This window comes from Squalius cephalus (genome assembly GCF_949319135.1).
Source record: "Squalius cephalus genome assembly, chromosome: 8".
In the NCBI taxonomy this organism is placed as follows: Eukaryota; Metazoa; Chordata; class Actinopteri; order Cypriniformes; family Leuciscidae; genus Squalius; species Squalius cephalus.
The window spans coordinates 34521161-34544796 of record NC_137129.1 but is presented as its reverse complement, the minus strand read 5'-3'; the positions used below and the strand labels follow the sequence as shown (position 1 = coordinate 34544796).

Here is a 23636-nt window from a genome sequence, read left to right as displayed (position 1 = left end):
GAAGAAACACAAACTCGCTCATCGAGCGTAAAACGAGAGCAAACGCTGTTTTCTTGACGCCCGCAAGACTTTAAACGCAGCCTGCCCATTACGTCATCTGCCCACTTAAAGACGCAACATACTCATTCCGGTTACACATGCACCGAACGTACGGTTTCGGTTCAATACGAATACATGTACCGTTCCACCCCTAATAGGATATCCAATATCTGATCTAGCATTCTGGGCCAGTATCAGCACGATACCGATGACGTGGATCGGATCGGGACATCCCTAATATTTTCAATGATTTCTATATTGAACTCCACACTTTGTCAGTTGCTGATGCTAAGGGGATGTGTCCCACAGAACCTGGTGTCTGAAGCATCTGTGAAATCACAGCAATCTTATTGGCTGACAGCAATCTTATGATGACATATGGAGCATGCACGAGTATATACAGTAAGGGCACATGCATGACATGCCATGAGCCTTTATGTCTTGAGGAAGCCACTTTGTTTGCGTGTGGCTGTTAAGATCAGAGCGAGTTGGTAACACTTTATAATAAGTACTTACAAATCATTAACAAGCTATTAGTTTAAAGTTTATTCATAGTTTATATAGTCTCTACATTGTTGATATTGTATAAAAAAAATACAGCGTGGGTTCCGATTTACCGCTTAATAAGAAAGGAGTCAATAAACTAAGTTCTCTGCAGTCTATCACTAACATTCTCTTCCTCTATAGCAGTTTAGACCAAGTGATTTATTTTTTAATTCAGGGGACGGCAAACCTTTTTGCCATGAAGTGCCATTTTTAATTTTCTGAGTTTATCACTGTGCCATAACTCTGTTATTCGAAATGTTTAAATAGCCTTGATGTTTGTGTAATTTTTTCACAATTTCTACAAACTGTAACAGAATGTTTGCGGGTCCAGGCAGGAATGTATACAAACATTGTGGATGCAGTTGGGAGGGGAACACATTCATTGACGGAGCGGGCATTAATGGTCAGAAATAGGAGTGGGCAGGAGTGGGAATAAAAAAAAAGTTTCCTAGTGCCTATAACATTGAACTTTCTAGGGAACAAGACTGTGGTGTCACACGATGCGTCCTCACACTCTGGGATGACGTTCATCGAGTCCTTCAGTGCTTAGTCTGGCAAGTTTGTGCTTGGAGACCTTCACATCGCACAGACAGGAATTGGTCAGCATGGTGTAGTGGGTATTAACATCCCCATAGCATCATTAACTGAGTTCCCTCAAAAAGGGAACGTCTGGGGGTTACGTATGTTACAGTCCATGTGACGTCACACTGCTGTCAGCCAAAAAATTTGGTGTGACTTCACGTGCTTCAGACACCCGGTTCCATGGGACAAGTCCCCATAGCATCAGCAACTGACACAGTGTCTCATTCCCTTCTCAGGGAACGTCTCGGTTACGTATGTAACCCTTGTTCCATGAAGGAGGGAATGGAGACGTAGTCAGATGTACCGTACTGATTGGGATCATGCTTAGGGAGCCTGACATCTTTGAGTATTGAAAAAACGAGCCAATGCGAGATTTGCATTTCGTGCTCTGTCCCGCAGCACGGGTATAAATACGTAACCGAGACGTTCCCCTTCAGTTCTACCAGAAAGACTCGGGACATAGAATGATGTAACAAAGCATTAATTTATTGACAGCCCAGCAAGCAATTATTTATAACGTTCTTTGGCGTAGGCCCCGTCCGTAGCGCATAATCCGAGTGTAGCGGATCTGTATTTCCTGCCTGAAGACGAAGGCAGGGGCACAGCCAACCCACCTGGGAGATATGAACAGGACCATCCTGGTGGTGGTGGGGAGGGTGGAGGCAATTGTTTGCGTCAGTATCTGCGAACCTCAAACATGTGTAAATACCGATCTTTTATACAGCAAGTATTAGGACATGATTGGATAGATGTGAAGGTAATAAGTGACGTAGTAATTAAGTCTTCCTGGCAGAACTTATGCTAAAGCTTTAATTTCCAAACTGATTGGGATCCCCTAGCATTATTGAGGTGGAGATGGGACAGGGCTTAGGCCAGGGAAGTCTACTGCTGTTCCACATGACCCACTCAGACAGACTTGGATAACACTGGGAAAGCGTGTTTTGGTGGAAAGGGAGATGCTGCGGAAGCCACATCCTGCCCGTAGGGAGGTATCATGTGGAGGTTACACATATGGACTGGGTGTTTCCGGATAATACAACATATGGAATGTCTCTGAGGTGGCTCCTGCCTAAGCAGGGGAGAGAAAACACTGGCCAGAGACGGCAGAGTGGGCTCTGCCTAGGGAAAGACACGGATCGCCATAGTGATCACAACATATGGGACCCAGCCAAGCACAGGTTCCACCAATGCATACGAGTGTTAGGCCTGGCAACGGACACTAACCGGGGTTAGGCCGGGGTCTCAGGATAACGTGAGAGTTGGCCGGCCCGAATTTCAGTCAAGATTCGTCGATCGAAAATGCATGCAGGTCCCCTACCCTCTTGATAGAGGCCAAAGCGAACAGGAGAACTGTTTTTATAGACAGGACTTTTAACTCTGCTGCACAGTACCAAGCGAACATCTTCAGGGGTCTCAGGGGAAACGCATACTTGCGGAGGCCCTGAGGCCAGCTGTGTGCCAGTGCATCTGAGCCGAGGGTCCCCTCGGTCAGGGAGTAAAACAACTGGCAATGGGACGAGTCCGGAGAGGCAAAACAGATCTATCTGTGCGACATAGCTGACATTTCTGGATCCAACTCGGACAACGCTACTCTCCCAGAAGGAGGCAGTGCAGCTGGATCATCATCTCAAGAATCCAGCTCCCCATCCGATGCAGCGATTGACATCCTGTCCTCAGGAGGAGCCCCGAAAGAAACGACTGGTCAGTCCATTACAGAGGGACCAGCACGTTCATTTGGGAGCTCCACCAGCTGCGGTGTGACAGAGGAGTGAGGGGCCCACGGGGACTGGTTACCGGGTGGGGAAGCCCTCTCTGTGATCCTCAGATCACCCATCCCACACGGCTCAGTAGGTCTCCTCTGGGATTGGCCAGAGGGGAAACTAGAGCGGGCATGAGAATGGAGACTCCACTTTAACGAATGAAGGCAAGTCTCAATCTCAACACAGAGATAGTCATGTTCCCGCAATGGGAACATCCACAAAAGGCGCTTCAGCAAAACCAGAAACGCACGGGTGGAATGGCATCTTGAAAAAGACGCAGACACACCCGTGTTTCTCTTTCAGGAAATAGTACTCTCAACAAGTGCTGGAGCACACAGGGGAATGACCGCGGCAACACTGACAGGAGATGGTGCAGCCTGTACCAGTGAAGCACTCACCCTCTTTGCCCTCTAACCAACCGTCAGAACAAACAAACACAAAGAATGCTGTTAAAACAGCAGTTGAGAGCTCAGAAGGCTCACGATCACTGCTGCACTTGCGCTGTAAACACACTAGCACCAGGAGAGGCTTGCAGAAGATGCACTGACACACTCGCTCGTTGAAGATACTCCAATACTCTTCAGAGACATCGACATCTGATCGGCTCCGAAGCGAAAGACAAGTGGTGCTTGCGTCCGCTTCCATATTTATACCCGCGCTGCGGGGCGGAGCGCGAGATGCAAATCTTGCACGCCAATGTGCATTGGCTCATTTTTTCCATGTTGAACGTGACCGAACTGAAAGGGAACCAGGAAGTTTTCTTTAAAACTATGTCTATTATTATTTTCTTTCTTTCTTTCTTTCTTTCTTTCTTTTTTAGAAAATATTCAGCACTGACAATGATTTTCAAGTTTTTACTGTAAGTTCCGATGCATTCTTTAACCCCGAATTAAATCTTGAACCTAGTGAAACAGGTAAACTCCATCTCCATTGCCTTTATTTTACCATTATTCATGACAAAAAATATATATCTTTAATTAATCTGAAGATGAATAATTTATGAACCAGACAAAGCTCTGATGAAATTAATCTATATCGTACCCTTGTGTTTTGGAAACTGTGTATATTTGTAGATATCCCAAAGCTGCAGTATGATCTGAGGATTCTTAACAAGAACATAAAGAGAGAACTGACAAGAGATTATGTCAATGAAGCAAAGGGAGTTTTGTCCTTGATCCAAAGTGTCCAACAGGATACAGAAAAGAAAACGGTATGATATTTCACATGCAATTTTTTTCAGAATGCATGCCAGTATGTATTATTCTGTATTTCTCTCCTGTTGGATGGTTGTGTTTTAGAACGAAACAAGAGACAGCATTCACAATGAGTTAGAGAATAACCTAGAGAAGGCACTGAATGAATTGGACAATAGTTTTGACAACATTTATAGGGTTCTGGAACAACGTCTGTCAAAGGGAGTGCAAAAATCAAAGCAATCATGTGTTGCTACCACAAAGGACGAGATAGTACTGGTAAGTGTGATTTTAATGTTCTACAAAATGAATCACAATTTTCTTGCCATTTTAACACTGGTATTTTTTGTGTTGTCACTCAGAATAAGGATGGAAGACGATTCCATAAAATCCTTCAAGCTTTGTGCAAGAATGGAGGGAACTATTTGTCGAAAAATAGGGATGTATACCTAGACCTAAACAAGAGATTGGCCAAAAACCTTCATGAGTGTCTTCAAGAAGATTTCAAGAAGATTTTTCCGTAAGAGCTGATTTATCATTCTATTTCTATGTCCCCCTTTGTTTCGTTTAGAATAAATTGAAATGAAAACAACCCACAATGCTTGGTCAGTGACTAACAAGATTGTAAATGTGCACCAACTGTAGCATGCATGTAGCTAGAGCAGTAAACCAGCAAATGACCCTGGTGCCCAGAAAGAAACAGATGACCATGCCAGATTAATTTGAGGCCATATGTTTTGTAAAGTGAACAGCATCCCCATGTTTGTGTCCTATGAAGTCTGAGCAGGACCAACAATATGATTGGGCTAGTACAGTTTTCCTTCATTCCTTCATTGAAAGTCATTCATTACAGCCACATACATACATCCCTACGGTGTTTTCTGGTTCAAATCTTTCATTCATCGCCTGACAGCTGCATAGGTTTTACAGAAAAAGGGTAACACTTTACAATACGGGTGAACTAATATGCATTAATTCATGCTTAACTAATGTACAGTTAATCATGAGTTATTGTATGACATAGGGCTGTCACCAGGCCCGGGGTGGGTAATCGGGAGAATTCCCGGTGGGCCGCTTCACTTTTGGGCCGGTTGAGGAATTTTTTTTTTTTTTTTTTCACATTTGTCACGTTAGTTACATTACACGTTCCGCATTCTGACACCGCAGCGCGCAGCCACTGCATGGGTTGTACCATGTGAGGGAGTTCTCCCCTCCCCTCCTATAGAGTTGGTTGGGTCCATAGTCCGTCTTTTCCAAAACGTTTTCTCAGGTAGGCTACCGCGGCACCGCCGGCACCTACCGATAGCTGGGCCGGTCCTACCGTAACGGTACGTGTCAGGGAGGATGGGAGGAAGAGGCCAGGAGGTATGGAAGCTTGTTTCCGCCACACAGAATAAAACATTTTAAAAGATAATTGCGACTTTTTATCTCACAATTACGAGTTTACATCTCGCAATTCTGACTTTATTTCTCAGAATTGCGAGATATAAAGTCAGAATTGCGTGAAATAAAGTCGCAATTGCGTGTTATAAAGTCAGAATTGCGAGATATAAAGTCCGAATTGCGTGAAATAAAGTCGCAATTGCGTGTTATAAAGTCAGAATTGCGAGATATAAAGTCAGAATTGCCTGAAATAAAGTCGCAATTGCATGTTATAAAGTCAGAATTGCGAGATATAGGCCTAGAGTCAGAATTGCGTGATATAAAGTCGCAATTGCGTGTTATAAAGTCAGAATTGCGAGATAAAAAGTCAGAATTGTGTGAAATAAAGTCGCAATTGCTTCTTATAAAGTCGCAATTGCTTCTTATAAAGCCAGAATTGCAAGATATAAAAGAACTGCGTGAAATAAAGTCGTAATTGCTTCTTATAAAGTCTAAGTGAATTATTATTTAACCTTTACATTATTTGTTGAACCATGGTATTAGTAAACTACACAATAGTAAGAGCTGAACTGTTGCTTCATTTATCCAATTTGGAAAAAGTGCTAATTTGGAATTCCACCATGGAAAAAGTGGGCCGGTCTTGGGCCTGAAACTCCCGGGCTGAAAAGTGGCCCCACTCCGGCCCTGGCTGTCACCATTTTAAAAAATCCTCGACTGCAATTTATCTGTGTCAAGTAAGTGATAAAATACCGGAAGTGGTGCATTCCACAGACGAGAATCCATGAACCGCATTATTAGACCATGTTCTAAAGCTGAACGATGTATTAAAATACTATACTATAGAATATTAGAATACTATAGAATAGTGCTGTTGTGAATTCACAAAGGCTGCTATTCAATGAAATAAAATGTATGCCCTGCGGGCATTTGTGTTCGTGTTAGAAAAATATCCATATTTAAAACTTTATCGACTAGAATTAACTTTAAAATAACTAGCTTCCGGCAGACGGCTGTATGGATCGATTTACAGTGGAAGAGTAACCCCTGACCCGACGCACAATGTGAGCCGTGTGGATTACTTTTATCATGGATAGATGCTTTTTTATGGCACGTAAAAATATATTAAGTAGCTCCTTCCTGACACCCTCATGACACCGCTGCTCCATCCCCGCCACCGTTAGTGTTTCGGGGGTCAGTGGTTTCCAGCGAAATGTTAAATATTCAGTTGCTTCCTGCCGTTCCCCAGGACACGGGACATTTAACATTCCCCCATAAACTTTACGAGACGTTGAGTCACAAGTAGTGTTGCTTTCGTCATTGAAAATTATGACTAAATATCGTCATCAACAAACTTTTATCATGAGACGAAAACAAGACAAGAAGCAACGTGCATGCTGGTCATGTGACGATGACTATTATTAAATGTATAATGCAATATTGTTGACAAATAAAAATGAGACTAAATGTGGGATACAAAATAAAAACTATGCTGAAATATCTCTTCATTTTCGTTGACCAAAACAAGACGAAATGAAATGTTACTTCGTCTCGTTTAGTCGCGTTTAGTCGCATTATTATTATTATTATTATTATTTTGCAGTATTTCTGTTTCCTGTCTCCCTTTAGGAGCTGCATCAGGTCGCACTGCGCAGACGCAGGCGACGTCACTTCCTTAAGCCCCACTCGCGGCATTATTTAGAAGATGCAGCTGCGGTGAGATAGCGTAAACGACAACAAACAAAGTTAAGTCTGACACAGAGAAAGGGGCCGATGGCCGGCCAGCCGGGGTTTGTCTTTGGGTTGGCAACCCTCTAAAATGTGAGTAAATCACTCGCATATGCAAGTAAATTTCACTCTGGGCGACTAAGTAATGTATATCATTAGCCATTGGCTAATAAATTCTTAGACTTTACTCGCCAGTGTGTGTGTTACATGCCAAGTATAAGCATAGATATTGCTTGAGAGCTTGAGAGTTTCGCTCTCGGTCAAGCTATCTGTACTAACGTTAGTATTTCAAATTCAGCTCAGCGTATCTGTATTTGACGTATCATAAACTCTTGTGTGAAGGCGCGCGACTTGCGGTCACATTTCTTTTACACACGCAAAGAGAGCGTGAGAGAGTCTTACATACCATGCAAAATCGAGGCGCTAAATGTAAATGATATTCTTGTTTGTATTTTCCTGTCAAAATAACTGAATTATTCAGCTTTTATGAACAAGCAGAAGATATGCCAGTTCCCTTTCAGTCGCTCACGTGATGACGTAACATCGACGTGATGACGTAATTGGGATCACTTCAGGGAGCCCTATCAACTTCGAGTGTCTACAGAACGAGCCAATGACCGTTGGCGTGCGTGAATCGCGTCACGCGCCCCGCCCCACAGCGTGGGTATAAACAGGAAGCGGGAGCACGCTCATATCGTCTTTCACTTCGGAGCCGAGCTTCTGTTTGCCTTCTGAAATCTACAGGCTGCTATTGTGTTGGAGACTCCTTCAAGACTCTCTCTCTTCAGTGTTGGTGTGACGGCGCGATCAGCGAGTGGCCACGAGCTTAAGCTCACACAACTGCTGCTTTCACAGCAAGCTTATTTCTGTGTCGGTATCGGTGGGCGTTTCCCTGCTAGTGTTTACAGCAATGCTGTACACTGCGGCCATTCCCTGGGTGCCTTAGCACTGTGACAGTATAGTGGAAAGAGTATATTTCTTATTTTCTTTCTTTTTCTTCTTCACAAAAGAGCAATGCAAGTGAACCCTGGTTCCTTTTCAGGATGTCATTTCGCTTGTGCGTTCTCCCTCGACACAGACTGTTTCTTCGCTTTGCATTCTTACCCTTCGGGCTGGCCCTGTCGCCCCGTGTCTTCAGGAAAGTGTCTCGTGTCTCCCATGTGCGAGCGTGGTGTTCGTATTCTCAACTACCTCAATGACTGGCTTATCCTCGCCCAGTCGAGAAATTGTTAATTTCGTTAACAAAAACTATGACGAAAAATGTTTGTTGACAACCTTTTTTTCCCTAATGAGAGACGACACCCACGTCATTAAACGATAACTGTGACTATATCAACACATGCAATATCGTTGACGAAAAAAGACGAGACTGAAATGTGTTTAAACATTTTTTTAAACTTGACCAAAACCACTTGTTTGTGTCAATTAAAGGAGACGACAACACATTGACTGTTTTTATGAGCGTTCAGGCATACGGTTGCCAGATTTTAATCATTTAAGCCCCCAGTCAGAGCTTTTCTGTTAAAAGAGCACATTTTCTACCCGGTCTTTTCAATGGTATCTGGCAACCATGCGCGTGTGGCCGTGCACTGCTGAAGAAGCACGGATGATCTGAAAACACAGACAAGTAAGCTGGAGTTCAGTGATCTTCATTTGAGATTTTGTACTTAAATTAAAGTGTCGTTCAGTCGGTCTGTATTCTGCCACGATCTCTGCGACATTGACATTGATTTTATACAACAGTTCAACAAACAGAAGGGTAACATTAAGTGATGTACTACATTTAAAACAGTATTGTCAGTAGGCTTATTGCTCTATTTTGTAACGAAAGCCATTGCAGAACTGCAACACACAGCGGTGATTCGTGAACAAATCTGTGCCTTTGAACAAATCGTGAGATTCAATGACCCGTTCATAAATATAGCAACTTGCTTCGTTAGGCCTACTGAATGAATGAATGACTCGATGACTCACTCATAAAGACAGTGACTTACCGCCACCTACTCGTGATTTTAATTTAGTATTTAAAAGGGCTTCGTCGCCTGCCACTGCCTTCTATTATTCTAGGAAACGTGCAGTCACTGAGGAATAAGATCGACGAGCTGCAGGCACATGTTAAGAGTATTCCTGAATATAAAAACGTGTGTGTGATTGCTTTGACTGAAACCTGGTTGAAAGATCAGTACCCGAGCCACGACTTTGAAATCGATGGCTTTGGTTAACCTATCCGGCTCGATCATGATGAGCAGCTGACCGGAAAGACACAGGGAGGGGGCGTGGCCCTGTATGTCAATCAACGCTGGTGTAAGACAGTCATAGTGAGAGAATCGATCTGCACTCCCAATATTGAACTCTTATCTATTTCACTGCGTCCATTCTACTTGCCACGTGAAATTCCGCAAGTATTTTTGACGGTGGTGTACATCCATCCTAAAGCCAGTTTGGCAGATGCCACATCCACCATTGTCAAACTTGTGCACCGTTTGCAGAGTATTTCTCCTGATGCTCCACATTTTATTTTGGGGGATTTTAACTCTTGCTGTCTTAAAAAGCCCCTCGGTCATTTCTACCAATATGTAAATTGCCCAACTAGACATGGCAAAGTGCTAGACTATAAAAGGGGCGTATAAATCATATGCAATGGCTCCGTTAGGATCCTCTGACCATAATTGTGTTCTTCTAGCCCCTGTCTATCAGCCAGCCCTTAAGAGAGGGAAGATTGAACACAAAGAGGTTGCTCTTTGGACAGAGAGTGCCATTAAAGAACTAAATGGTTGTTTTTATAGCACTGACTGGGATGTCTTTAAATATGCTTGTAATGATTTAGATGAATTGCTTGATACTGTGACAAGTTATGTACTACACATGCAAGATATTATTATTCCCAAAAAGACAATTAGAATATATCCAAATAACAAACCCTGGTGTAGTAAATCTCTTAAAAGTGTCCTTAATCAGAAGAAGTTAGCTTTCCTCCAGGGTAATATTCACCAGCAACGAGAGGCCCATAAACTGGTTAAGAAAGAGATAAAGCTGGCCAAAAAAAGGTTTAAAGATAAAGTAGAGGATGAACTGAAGAACAATAACCTTTGTGATGCCTGGAAGGGAATTAAATCTATGGTCTGTATTAAAGATAAAAAAAGGGGGTGTTTCACCCTGATAAGTCTGACACTGCCCTGGCTGAGGAGTTGAACCAATTCTATGTGAGATTTGATTGTCATGATTTCTCTGAGGATCTGTCTAAATTTAGGGAGGCTCCTGAGGGCAGTAAAATTCAGATTAGTGAAATGGATGTCTGTAGAATTTTGGAGGGGACTGACCAGAGAAAAAGTCCCGGGCCTGACGGCGTTTGTGGCCGCCTGCTCATAAATTGTGGTTTATTTTTATGTGATATCTTTTCTTGTATTTTCAAGCTTTCCTTGGCACAGATGGATGTTCCTGCATTATGGAAAGAATCAATTATTGTTCCTGTGGCTAAGATTCCATCACCTAAGGGACTGAACGATTACCGCCCTGTGGCTCTTACATCATTAGTCATGAAAGGGCTAGAAAAGATTGTGAAGAATATTATTGACCCACTCCAATTTGCATATCAGGCAGGCAAAGGGGTGGAGGATGCCACAGCAACACTGCTGGACCGTGTTACAGGGCACTTAGAGGGCACAAAGACACATGTACTGGCTACTTTTATTGATTTCTCATCAGCTTTTAATTGCATGCAGCCCCATATTCTTGCTCAGAGGCTCTCTGAAATTCCTGCAATAGATGTTGGTACCATATGTTGGTTGGTTGGCTGGCTGACTAGGAGGCCACAGAGAGTCCGTGTAAATGGCACCTTGTCTGAGGCCCTGGTGTGCTCTACTGGATCACCCCAGGGGTGTGTCTTATCGCCATTGTTATTTGTATTGTATACAAATCGCTGTCACAGTACTTCTGAATCATCATCCATAATCAAATATGCTGATGATTCAGTGATACTTAGTTTTCTGCAGGACCATGAGGTGGGCCATGGTCCAGTCTTGGACAGTTTTATAGAATGGTGCGAGGAGTCATTCCTACAGTTAAATGTCGCAAAAACCAAAGACATGCGGTTTGACTTCCGTAGGAAACCACCTGCCTTGCCATGTACCATTATAAATGGCTCAGCAGTGGAGACTGTCAGTCAGTATAAGTACCTGGGAATTATACTGGATGATAAACTGACCTTTGAGGCCAACACAGACAGGATCTGCAAAAAGGTCAATCAAAAATTGTTTTATTTAAGGAAACTGAGGAGTTTTAATGTTGAAAGTTCACTTATGAAAATGTTTTATTCATCATTTGTTGAGTCAATTCTCACATTTTCAATGATCTGCTGGTTCGGCAATCTTAATTTGATTAGAAAGAATAGGCTGGGAAGCTTTGTTAAACAGTGTCGGAAGATCACTGGTGTCAATCTTAATGATCTGAGCCAGGTCTACCAGATTAGGTGTGTCCGGAGGGCAAATGCCATTTTGGCAGACCCTTATCACCCTCTATACGCAGAGTTTCGGCTCTTGCCGTCAAGGAGAAGGTTTGCCTTCTCTAGAAAGGCAAAGTCAAACCGATACACAAGATCATTTGAACCATTAGCTGTTAAATACTTGAACCAGCTCTAAACATCGCAATTTGTAACTTTTCCAGGATGATATCTACGGGTTAATTGTGTTATTTATTTTTCTTTTTTTTGAACAACTCATTTTGTTCATTTTGTTGTATCTTTTACTGTATTTATGTGTTGGCTGTGCCAATGGCTGCTGTGGAACAAATTGCCCCTTGGGGATAATAAAGAAACATAACATAACATAACATAAAACACTGGCTCCATGATCGAGTCCCAAGATGGGAGTGGCAGAGCGGCTCGTGCCGGGTCCAAGTGACCCCACACTGTCGCCAAACTCTCAGATTGTGGTCAGACGCTTTGTTCCTGCGGGCAGGTGTTCCCCTAGAACAAGTGTCCAGGCATTCTGTGGTCTCCACGGATGCCTCTGCCACCGGCTGGGGGGCCACATACAACGCTCATGCAGCTTCAGGTCTGTGGACGGGGTATCAACTGCATTGGCACAGCAACTACCTCAAAATGTTAGCAGTACATCTTGCGCTGAGCAGCTTCAAAACACCGCTACTAGGCAAGCATGTACTGGTCCGTATGAACATCACTGAAACCGTTGCGTACATCAACCGCCAAGGTGGTCTACGCCCCACCGCATGTCACAACTCTCCCGCCATCTCCTCCTCTGAAGTCAGAAGCATCTGAGGTTTCTTCGTGCCGTTTACATTTCGGGCCTGCTCAACCGTGCAGCCGACGAGCTCTCACGGCAGCAGGTGCAACAGGGAGAATGGTGACTCCATCCCCAGGTGCTCCAGCTGTTTTTCAGGCACTTCGGGACCACACAGGTAGATCTGTTTGCTGCCCAGGACACATCTCACTGCCAGTTGTTCTATTCCCTGACCGAGGGGACCCTCGGCACGGATGCTCTGGCACACAGCTGCCTACGCAAGTATGCGTTTCCCCCAGTGAGCATTCTTGCCCAGAACTTGTGCAAAGTTAGGGAGGACGAAAAGCAGGTCTTGCTAGTGGCACCGCATTGGCCCAACCAGACCTGGTTCCCGGAACTAGTGCTCCTCGCGACAGCCCCTCCCTGGCCCATTCCTCTGAGAGAGGACCTGCTCTCTCAGAGACGGGGCACCCTATGGCACCCGCGCCCAGACCTCTGGAAACTCCATGTCTGGTCCCTGGTCAGGACACGGAGGTTCTATGTGACCTGCCCCAAGCTGTAGTTGACGCCATCACTTCCGCTAGAGCCCCCTATACCAGGCATCTCTATGCGCTGAAGTGGAACATGTTCGTTGACTGGTGCTCTTCTCACGAGGAGAACCCTCGATCTTGCTCAGTCAGACCGTGCTTTCCTTCCTGCAAGAAGGGTTGGAGTGAAGGCTGTCTCCTTCCACCCTTAAACTGTATGTTGCCGCACATCACGATGCACTTGAAGGTAAGTCTTTGGGAAAGCACGACCTGATTGTCAGGTTTCTGAGGGGGGCGAGAAGACTAAATCCACCTTGCCCACTCTCTATACCCTCTTCGGATTTGTCTCTGGTCCTTTCGGCACTTTAGAGACCACCCTTTGAGCCTTTGCAGTCAGCAGAGTTAAAAATTCTGTCCTGTAAAACAGTACTCCTGGTTGCATTGGCCTCTATCAAGAGAGTAGGGGACCTACATGCATTTTCGGTCAACGAATCGTGCCTAGAATTCGGCCCGGCTAACTCTCACCTTATCCTGGGACCCCGGCCCGGATACGTGCCCAAGGTTCCTTCCACTCCCTTCCGGGACCAGGTAGTGAACCTGCAAGCGCTGCCTTCGGAGGAGGCAGACCCAGCCCTGATTTTTCTCTGTCCCATTCGCGCTCTGTGTCTGTACGTGGATAGAACGCAAAGCCTCAGGACCTCAGATCAGCTCTTTGTCTGTTACGGAGGCCAGCAGAAGGGAAAGGCTGACTCCAAGCAGAGGGTGGCCCACTGGATAGTGGATGCCATCGCCTTGGCTTACAAAGCCCAAGGCGTGCCCTGCCTGCCCGGGTTGAGAGGGAACTCCACTAGGAGTGTTGCTTCTTCCTGGGCACTGGCACACGGTGCTTCGCTGACAGACATCTGTAGAGCTGCGGACTGAGCAACATCTAACACGTTCGCTAGGTTTTATAGCCTACGTGTTGAGCCGGTTTCTTCCTGTGTGCTCGCTTTTACCAGCCAGTAACACCGAAGTTCCTGCTCTAGTGTCAGCTTGCTGCGCCACTCCCTTCCACTGGAACGGATACGTGTGCTTTTTGCTCCAGTCGAGTTCCCCACTCAGGCGAATCCTGTAGAATTCCTCCGCACCCCTTCGGCAGTCGGACGTTGCGGAGCGTCCGACGCCAGGCCTAGTGCTCGTATGCTACGTGTAACTTGTACTAGGCTGGGTTCCATATGTGGTGATCCCTGTGGTGATCCCATATGCATATTCTTCCACGATCAGCTCCCTGCGGTGAGCCCGTGTCTTTCCCTTGGCAGAGTCCGCTCTGCCGTCACTGTCCGGTGTTGTCTGTTGGGAGCGAGGGTTACATTAGTAACCAAGACGTTTCTCTGGTAGTGGGCGGAACTAAGGCACAAGCGGCAATCTTATTGGATGGCACTCATCCCTGTTTTAATTTCAGCAAATCAGAACGAACGAATGCTGACAAGGTGATTAAGATTCATGAACCCAGCAGCTCATGTGTTGTAGGCCTATACTATACAGTATATTTGTTACAGTCTATGGTTGTATATTGTCATTATTAGTTGTAGAATTAGTAGTAGGATTATCTTTTAATAATAATTACTATTATCAATTACTATTATCTTTTTATTTTATTTTATTTTTTTAGAAACACTGAATGACCAACAATATCTTAAGCACCACCAGTTCAGTGTAATGCATGATTATCAAGTTTTAGTTCTAATTACTAAAGTTATATCATTAAATAGGCTTATGCTTGATTATCATAATATAATGCTTGATTGACTGATTTTAAGAGTGTACATTTAGATATTTAAAAAGCTGTGCCATTTTACAATGATAAACTGATTTGGTGGAGTTATATATATACAGTATATCAGTCTGGCCGAGTAACCCAAAAAATGTACTAGCCAATGGCGATTCTATTGCCAAGGTGTGCATAGAGGGTTGGTTGGTAAAATAAATATGTTGTAAATTCAAATCAGAGTGAATTCCGTGTCTGGAATGGATGTGTTCTTGAGTCTATAAGGTAACAATAATATAATAAGATAACCTTGTTTGAAATGGGTTTGGCTAAAGAACATTTTGGTTTTGTCTATACTACTAGGTACTTATACTATATTGACTGGGTTAAATAGAATTGCATTACTAAAAAGAGACTAAAATACAATTTTCATTGACTAAAACTAGACTAAATGTCATCAGTTTTCGTCAACTAAAACTAGACTAAAATATCTAGAATAGACTAAATAGACTAAAATGCTCAGACTTTTAGTCGACTGAAACTTGACTAGACTAAAAAGAGTATGAACGTGACTAAATCTAATAAAAACTAAAATGACAGCTTGACACAAAGACTAGACTAAAACTAAAATTAAAACAGGCCGCCAAAAACAACACTAGAGACGAGGCATCAAAATTAGTGCTCCTTTCGGAGAATTTTGCAGCGTGTACTGCCAAACACATCTCCTTGGGCTTTAAGAACCATAGGAAAAGGCAACAGAATACAGTTTTCACACCATCCTCAGCGTTTCAATGGCGTGGTCTACACCACTGTGAATCCGGAACATGCGCATTTGCTGATACAAGAGCTGCAACTCTGCTGGACAAAAGGGCAACAAAACATGTTCCCCTCCCAGACAGACAGCCAAGTTATTACATCCACTATTTCCTGGTTCCCAAAAAAGATGAGGGGTTGCGTCCATTTTCAGACCTTCATAGTCTGAACCGTTATTTCAGAATATTCAAGTTGAATTTTCATATAAAAAGTATATGTTGAATATTCAATGACTGTGTCTCAAATTCAACACAAAGATTGGTTTGTCAAAATCAACCTCAAGGACACATGTTTTTATGTCAAAATTCTGCCACAACACAGGAAGTTCCTGAGGTTTGCTTTCACGGGCGAAGCTTAACAATATCAAGTTCTTACATTCGACCGAGCCTTATTATCCCGCACATACACAATGCATGGATGCAGCTCTGACTCCGTTCAGTCTCAAGAGTTTCATTTTGTATCTCTAGGATTGAAATTCAACGCCAATAACAGCGGTCTCTCTCCTGCCCAGAGGACAACGTATTTAGGGGTTTTATGACACTAGGTCACCATGCGGGCACAGCTGACCTCCGCACTTGTCAAGTTCATCTTAAACACCACCCATGGCCCAGGTAGCGTCTATATGCATTTCCACCGATCGCTCTGCTCCCAGGAGTCCTGGCGAAGGCCTTTCAACAAGGGTCATGCTTCTTGCTAATAGCACCTCATTGGCCGACCAGTGTCTGGATCTCAAAAATAATATCTCTCCTCGACGGCTCGCCCTGGGCGATACCGAACAGGAAAGATCTCCTGTCTCTGGTGTAGGGGTCAATATTACATCCCCGGCCCAAGCTATGGAATTTTCTTGTTAGGCCCCTAATGGTGACCGGCGAAGATATGCTGGATTTTCAGCGGATGTTATAGAGACCATTCTGTTTCATAACACCTCATTGACTGACCAGAGTCTGGTTCTTATAAATAATATGTCTCCACGACAGCTCACCCTGGGCGATACCGAACAGGAGAGATCTCCTGTCTCAGGCGCAGGGGATAATATTCCATCCCCTGCCCAAGCTATGGAATGTTCTTGTTTGGCCCCTGAGGGGGATCGGAGAAGAGATGCTGGATTTTCAGTGAATTTTATAGAGACCATTCTGAGTGCTAGGGCTCCCTCCACTAGAAGAATGTAAGCCTTTAAGTGGTGCGTCTTTGAAAGGTGGTGCATTGAAAATAGACATATTTGACGGTCTTCACTGAGCGCTTACACAGATACATATGGTAGCGTTGATTCTCGTATCGCACGGAGAAGGACAACGATATATCGCCCTATCGATATTTTGTCCCACCTCACTACAAAACCGTCAGGGGTCAGACACTTCCAGTGCTGTGGCGGTGGTATTCTCTTTCCCATAGCGCTTAAACAAAATTAGCTTTTGAAAGGTAACGTCTTGGGTTACTAGACTGTAACCCTGTTCCCTGAAAAAGCGGAACAAGATGCTGCACTTCATTACCGAATTGAGGGCGTTCTTTAGGACGTTCTTCAGACAAAATTACCTGATGAGCGCACCTGTCACACGTCTATTTATAGCCTCTGATGTGCGCATTCCGATAACGTCATCATCAGAGGTTATTTAAGCCAAATTCGTTGGCCAGACAAACAAAGATGTTTTCCCAAGCGCAGCATCTCGTTCCCGCTTTTTCAGGGAACATGGCATGGTTACAATCAAGTAACCCGAAACATTTCCCATAATTTATCTCTGGCTGCATTGTCATGATTTCCTAATTTGGAATATCATCAAAGTTTGATTATGTGGTAACACTTTATAATAACTGCATGCTATTAATCATTAGTTAAGTAAATCATTAGTAAACAGTCTGTTCATTATTTATAAAGCATTAATAGACAATAAAAAGCAGTTTAAAAATACAGCTATAAATGCTTTAATCAGCAGTAATTATGTACAGTAATTAGCTGTATTTTTTGTTGTTTAAATGTATATGTATATGCTTTGATTAGCATTAGCATTAACTTAGCTTTCTCTAAGTTAACATATGTTTAATTGTATAAATAAAAATAAAATAACAACACAATTTGTAACTTTGTTTTTTCACCATGAGTGTAAATGAATAAGGATGGCACTCTTATTGTATATGTTTATTCATATTTTAGTTAATGATTTGTAAGTGCATCATTGTGTCATGACTTTGCTTGAGGAGGCACATCATAATTAATTCATTATTAACTTACCATACACTAACATCAACTAACGGCTTGTTAATGCATGACTGTGTCATGACTTTACTTGAGGGGCCACATCATAATAAATTCACTGTTAACTACTTACCAATTTCAGCTCATGATTTATCATAAAATTACTATCAAATACACACGTACTACAACTATAGGATTCAGCCCAGTTAAGTGATGTTGTGTGGTCAGAGAACGGAGGTACAGTCTCATCACGGCCTGTGTCTGGATGGAGGGTGAACTACTGATCCCAGCAAACGTTCCCCTGACCTTAGTTCATGTTTCCTGTTTGGCTATTTTTTGGGAACCGATTCCTCAGGAACTGTTGTAAGTCATAGAAGGTTTAATTTGATGGGAAAGAGAATATCACAAAACAGTAGGATATTTTAAGATAAATTATTAGTGTATTTAGTATTTTCTGTTTAATAAGAAGGATCAGTGAAATTAATGACAAACTAACCCTTGTGCCTTTCAGTAATGTTTATGATGAAGCTGCTGATGTCAGTAGTTTAAATTATGACTAATAAATTGTTTAAATGAATTTCAAAGTCAAAATATTTCTTATTTATTCTTACGGAGCCTGATTGATTTAGTTTACCCCTAAACGTTAGTTAATGCATTAACTATCAAGCATGTACTAACATGTTTAAAGGTCCCATTGCATGAAAATTTCACTTTATGAGGTTTTTTAACCTTAATATGAGTTTCCCTAGCCTGCCTATGGTCCCCCAGTGGCTAGACGTTTTGATGGGAGTAAACCAAGCCCTGGGTATTTTTGAGAAAATGAAAGCTCAGACAGGCGAATCTAGAAATCTTCCCCTTATGTCGTCATAAGGGGAGAGGTTACCTCCCCTTTCTCTTCTTTGCCCGCAAAAAGAATTTGGCCCGCCCATGAGAAAATGAGCTGCGCGAGCGCAATATTGTTTTTTCCTCGAGAGACATCATGGCTTGCAAATGAGCGAAGCATGGCAGTTGCTCAGTGTTTGGATGTACAAATGAACGCAAAAGTATTTTTTTAGTTCCTTCATCCGAGCCTCTGAAGAACCAGTGGGTTATGTGAATTTCTGATGTGTAATTGTTCAAGTTCAGACAGATAATTTCAGTTGCAGACGTTCAATACTGTTTATGCATCAGTAAATCAAGCCAGTGACTAAACAATCAACTTCACGTTGTTTCTCTTAGTAGGATGAAAATAATCTTACTTAAACTGTGATTAATATACAGTATATACAGAAAGCGATCAAAGAACAATCCCTTTCCAATCGCCCAAGCTGTCAATCACACGGCGCGATTTTATCTGGACACTTGCCAAAACTCGGTATGAAATCAATGACGCTGTTACACTGCACAACAAAGCTCTTACTGTACTTACCTTATGTTTGCATTGGTGAAATCATTAGTGAGAGTGCAGAAACTGCGTTGATAAGCAATGATAAAATGATGCAATGATGCAATGATAAGATCTTCATTCTAACACAATGCTTAATCATAAAACAGATGTACAATAACATTAAAGGAGCTGTATGTAAGAAATGTATTTCAATTAATCATAAAATGGCCCTGATATGTCACTAGACATTAAGAAATCATGTTCATTTCAAATACTTATATCGCTGACAACAGTAGTACGGCCAGGATATTGTCATTTAAAAAGTGAACTTGCAGCCCTCAACTGATGTTGATGTTGTCATCTTGTGTTTTGGCCTGAAGCCCCACCCTCCACCTATCTACCAATCACGAAGTCAAAAGTGTTTCGGCATCCGGGTTGCCAGCTCTGCTGCTCTTACCATAGCTGCAGCTCCTTGTAGCAGCCTACGTTCCTGCTGGATCCTGCAGCATATCTGGCAACCTCGAGTCAGGGGGGAGGGGGAGCGGATACACTGCTCTACAGTAATTTGAAAGTGATTGCAGTACCAGTTTTGGCCACAATCTTACATACAGCTCCTTTAAGATGTCCAGCAATCGATTTAAATAGTACACTGATTGGGTTTAAGTGGTCGTTCAATGAGGCCTATTATATGTTGATCCGACTAATTTACGTGTGTATTTAACTGGTCCAGGGGTAGAACTTTTGCCAAGCGTGTCAGAGGTTCTGGCTTCTAAACCGCACTCTTATAGTTTTTTTTTTTTTTTTCTCATCAAAACCGATTATGTTTTTCAGTGGTTGTATATCAGGCAGGGGCACTTTGTGTGCTTTTTGTTTTCTAATTTCACCGGAACGAATAGAGAGTCTCTGCACAACGGATTGAAGCGCGCGTCCGAGTGAAGACTGTGCGCGAGCCAGAAACAAACATAGTATCCGCGCCACTGATCGCAGCGGCAACGAGCACTTTGATCAGTTGATTTAAAAAACAACACATTTCAGCGCTAGATCGCCTCTTATTTAAACGAACGAAATGAATGCTCTGCTAGTTAACTGGAGATGTTTTGTCTATTTGTATTGGTACATTCGTGCTGCGAGATGTTTCAAAAGTGGTGGGGACAATATCGACCTTAGAAAATAGTGGTGGGGACATGTCCCACCCGCAAATTACGCCTATGATTCAGGCATTAGTACATGATTACTCATGCCCTATTACTGTAAAGTGTTACCCTGTTTATTGATGTCCATTAATGCTTTACAAATGGTGAATTAACTGTTTACTAATGCCTAACTAATAGCATGCAGTTATTATAAAGTGTTACCAAGTACCTTTGCATGTTCTGGAAATTTGGTTATTGGAAATTTAACATTTTAATTGAAATTTGTTCAAAGTAATGAAATAAATTAAAAACTTAAAGAAAATTTTGCTGAATGATATACAAAGATGATCCAATCTTACATCTCCTTCCTTTAATTATTGCTTCAGATTATTTCTCAAGGATTACAACAATGTTCTGTAAGATTTTATTAAATTAAACTATTTTGTTTTCTCTTGGCTTCAGTGTGAGTGGAAAAACAGGGAAGTCACTGCAGGAGGAGATTGATAAGTTCAGTATCAGCCAGAGTGTCTCTGCTCATTCCAGATCTTCCATGTTCCGCAACATTCAGAAATTCATTAAAACAGAGGTGAGTTCAGTTGTCCGTAATCTGGCCCTTGTCCTCTGTCTGTTTTTACTTCCATTAAAGAATATGCAAATTCCGTTTCTTACCATTAAACAGACTGTTTTTATAAAACAGTAGATGTTGAAATGTACAGAAGTCAGCAGAGTCCTTGATATATTCATTTGTGGCTTTCCCCCACTTTTTGAAAGGAAACTGAACTGAAGGGATCGCTCAACAGAGAGATTATTGATATAAAGAAGGACATCTACTCATCAATCCAAGAAACTATTAAGAATGAAATGGCTTCTTGCTATGAAAGTAAGTTACCATTAAAAGTTTTAATCAATCACAAACTATTTATTAATTTTTTTTTCCTAAAAAACAATATTTTAAACACTAGCTCTTTTTTATGTGAAGTAAAAAGGAGGAATAAAAAATAATTACTACAAGAAACACAAACCTAGAAAAAGAATATATGTGACCAGTACAGGGACTTAGGGCTGTAATGTGAATGCTCTGTTTTCTTGACATTGAGTTTTGGTTTTCCCTGTCTGCTTCCCCATCTGTGTTAGTTAGTTTTTTTGGCTGTTCCTTCAAATTAGTTTCTGTAGTATGTGTTAGTTAGTTCCCTTGTTTACTGATTTCTTTCATCTACCAATCATCATGTCTCCCTACTTTATGTAGCCCTGAGTTTCATTCTGATCCTTTGTCCAATCTCATTAGTGTTTAGTGGTTGTGTTCCTGTTTATCTCATGTGTTATCCTATATTCTGAGTGGATTTATTAAAGACTGTTTTTGTTTCTCTACTCCTTCATCATGCGTTCTTTACAGCAACCATCTGTGGCAAGGTCAATTTAAGTTGTTAAAGACCTGCTGGTAATAGGTAACAGAGAAAGCCAGTTGCTTTTCACCAACAGTATTTTTTTTTTTTTTTTTTTGATTCAGTCAGACCATAGCTTTTACTTTACTTGCCATCATTTTCACTACTGTTTTCACAACTATGTTCACTAGTTCTACTGTAAATATTTTTTTTTCTTCTGATGTGTCTCCATGATAATGACAATAAATGAATACTGGTTGTTGTTTATTTTAGAAGCTGCAGCAGTGACAGGAATTGGGTCCATGAAGAAAAGGCAAGAAATGTTAATAACCACAGTCGATAAGATAAAACACGACATGTTCAACAAGGCAAAAATGGAATTCCTTAAAAATTTCAATAACTTAAAGGTAGTGATCTTGCATTTATTGAGACAAGCATGTATTAATTTTCACAATGACTAAACTGAATCTTCTCTTGTTCTTTGTAAAGCTGTACATAACGTATGCTCTTGAATCAGGACTAAAGAATTCAATGAAACTCTCACGGTCACAAACCAGCAATATCAAATTGATGGGTAAGAGAGAATATCATCCTATTACAACACAGAAACAAGTAAAGAAATATAGACTTGTTATTCCCATTCACTACCTCATCTTAATCATCTCAAGCACTCAGACATGAATGAACAAAATGAACAACATCCTGCATTATGGCTTTTCTAGATGTTTCCAGAGAGACTGAGCAGCTAGAGAGACTGTCAGGACAACTTGAGAGACTGTAGCCCAAGAGAAATGGCTCAATCAACAGAGGAAACAAACACATTAAAATGCAACACGCTTGTAATAAATGGTTTTTACAACAAATGTTATCTTTTTATATTTTTTTTTTTATTTTTTTATTTTTTACTCGCATTTATTTGTCTGTGTTGGTATATTTTTCTTAGTGTTTGTTTGGTGGAAGATGTGTTTTTCGAGAATAAGTTGTTTCACGTGTTTGTTTGCCCTAATCTTTAGGTTAAATGTATTTGGTTTGCTGTCCGTCTGCAGTGGAGGGGCTCAAGGAAGCAGCTTCAACCCAAACTTAGATATAGCCCCTAAAAAGTGTGAATTAGATTTAGGACAGCAAGCTGGAAAACACACAATTAAAGCTGGTGGCTGTAGTTGCCTTGGGATATTCAGCTTTTAAGTAAGGAACACCCCCAAAAGCAGTAAGGAGAATGATCAACGAAGATAGGAGGTGAGGGATAATGGCAGCAAATTAGCATATTAGAATGATTTCATAAGGATCATGTGACAGTGATGACTGGAGTAATGATGCTGAAAATTCAGCTTTGCATCACAGGAATAAATTACATTTTAAAATATGTTCAAATAGAAAATATTTATTTTAAATTGTAATAATATTTCACAGACTTCATGTTTTACTGTATTTTTTATCAAATAAATGCAGCCTTGTTGAGCATAAGAGACTTCTTTTAAAATCATTTAAAAAAATTCCCAATCCCAAACTTTTGAATGGTAGTATATACATAAAACATACATACATGCATACATACATATACAGTCATGGGTTTCCCCATAACGTTGTCTCTTAGCGCGCTATGAAGACTCTTAAGGTATAACTTAACTAAAGGTATACCATTGATAGGCGTGTTCCCCGAACCATACCTTAGAACAGTGGTTCTCAAACCTGTCCTGAAGGCACCCCAACACTGCACGTTTTCTTTGTCTCCCTAATCAAACACACCTGATTCAACTCATCAGCTCATTATCACATGGGTTAATGAGCTGATGAGTTGAATCAGGTGTGTTTGATTAGGGAGACAAAGAAAATGTGCAGTGTTGGGGTGCCTTCAGGACAGGTTTGGGAACCACTGCCTTAGAAAGCTGCTTAAGATATACCTTCTTACGTGCGACGTTACCCGGTGCTGTCCGTGGCGATGGTCCTGAATTGGTATATCGATGGCGCGAGAATCAATTATTCTCTCGTGCAAGGGCTGTTTCACTAGCCTG

The 23636-nt window shown here is 42.0% G+C and overlaps 1 protein-coding gene across 1 annotated transcript in view; it reads left to right on the top strand.

Annotated features, from left to right (window-relative positions):
* LOC307162794 (nuclear GTPase SLIP-GC-like) overlaps positions 1-23085 on the top strand; it is a 37064-nt gene extending 13979 nt beyond the window's left edge. The window contains exons 9-17 of the mRNA XM_079878421.1: positions 3748-3841; positions 4001-4137; positions 4226-4399; positions 4483-4640; positions 20705-20828; positions 21014-21122; positions 21898-22031; positions 22114-22198; positions 22347-23085. Coding sequence (XP_079734547.1) covers positions 3748-3841; positions 4001-4137; positions 4226-4399; positions 4483-4640; positions 20705-20828; positions 21014-21122; positions 21898-22031; positions 22114-22198; positions 22347-22405 — 1074 coding nt within the window. The 3' untranslated portion in view covers positions 22406-23085. The remainder of the gene's footprint in view (positions 1-3747; positions 3842-4000; positions 4138-4225; positions 4400-4482; positions 4641-20704; positions 20829-21013; positions 21123-21897; positions 22032-22113; positions 22199-22346) is intronic.
* The last annotated feature ends 551 nt before the right edge of the window (positions 23086-23636 follow it).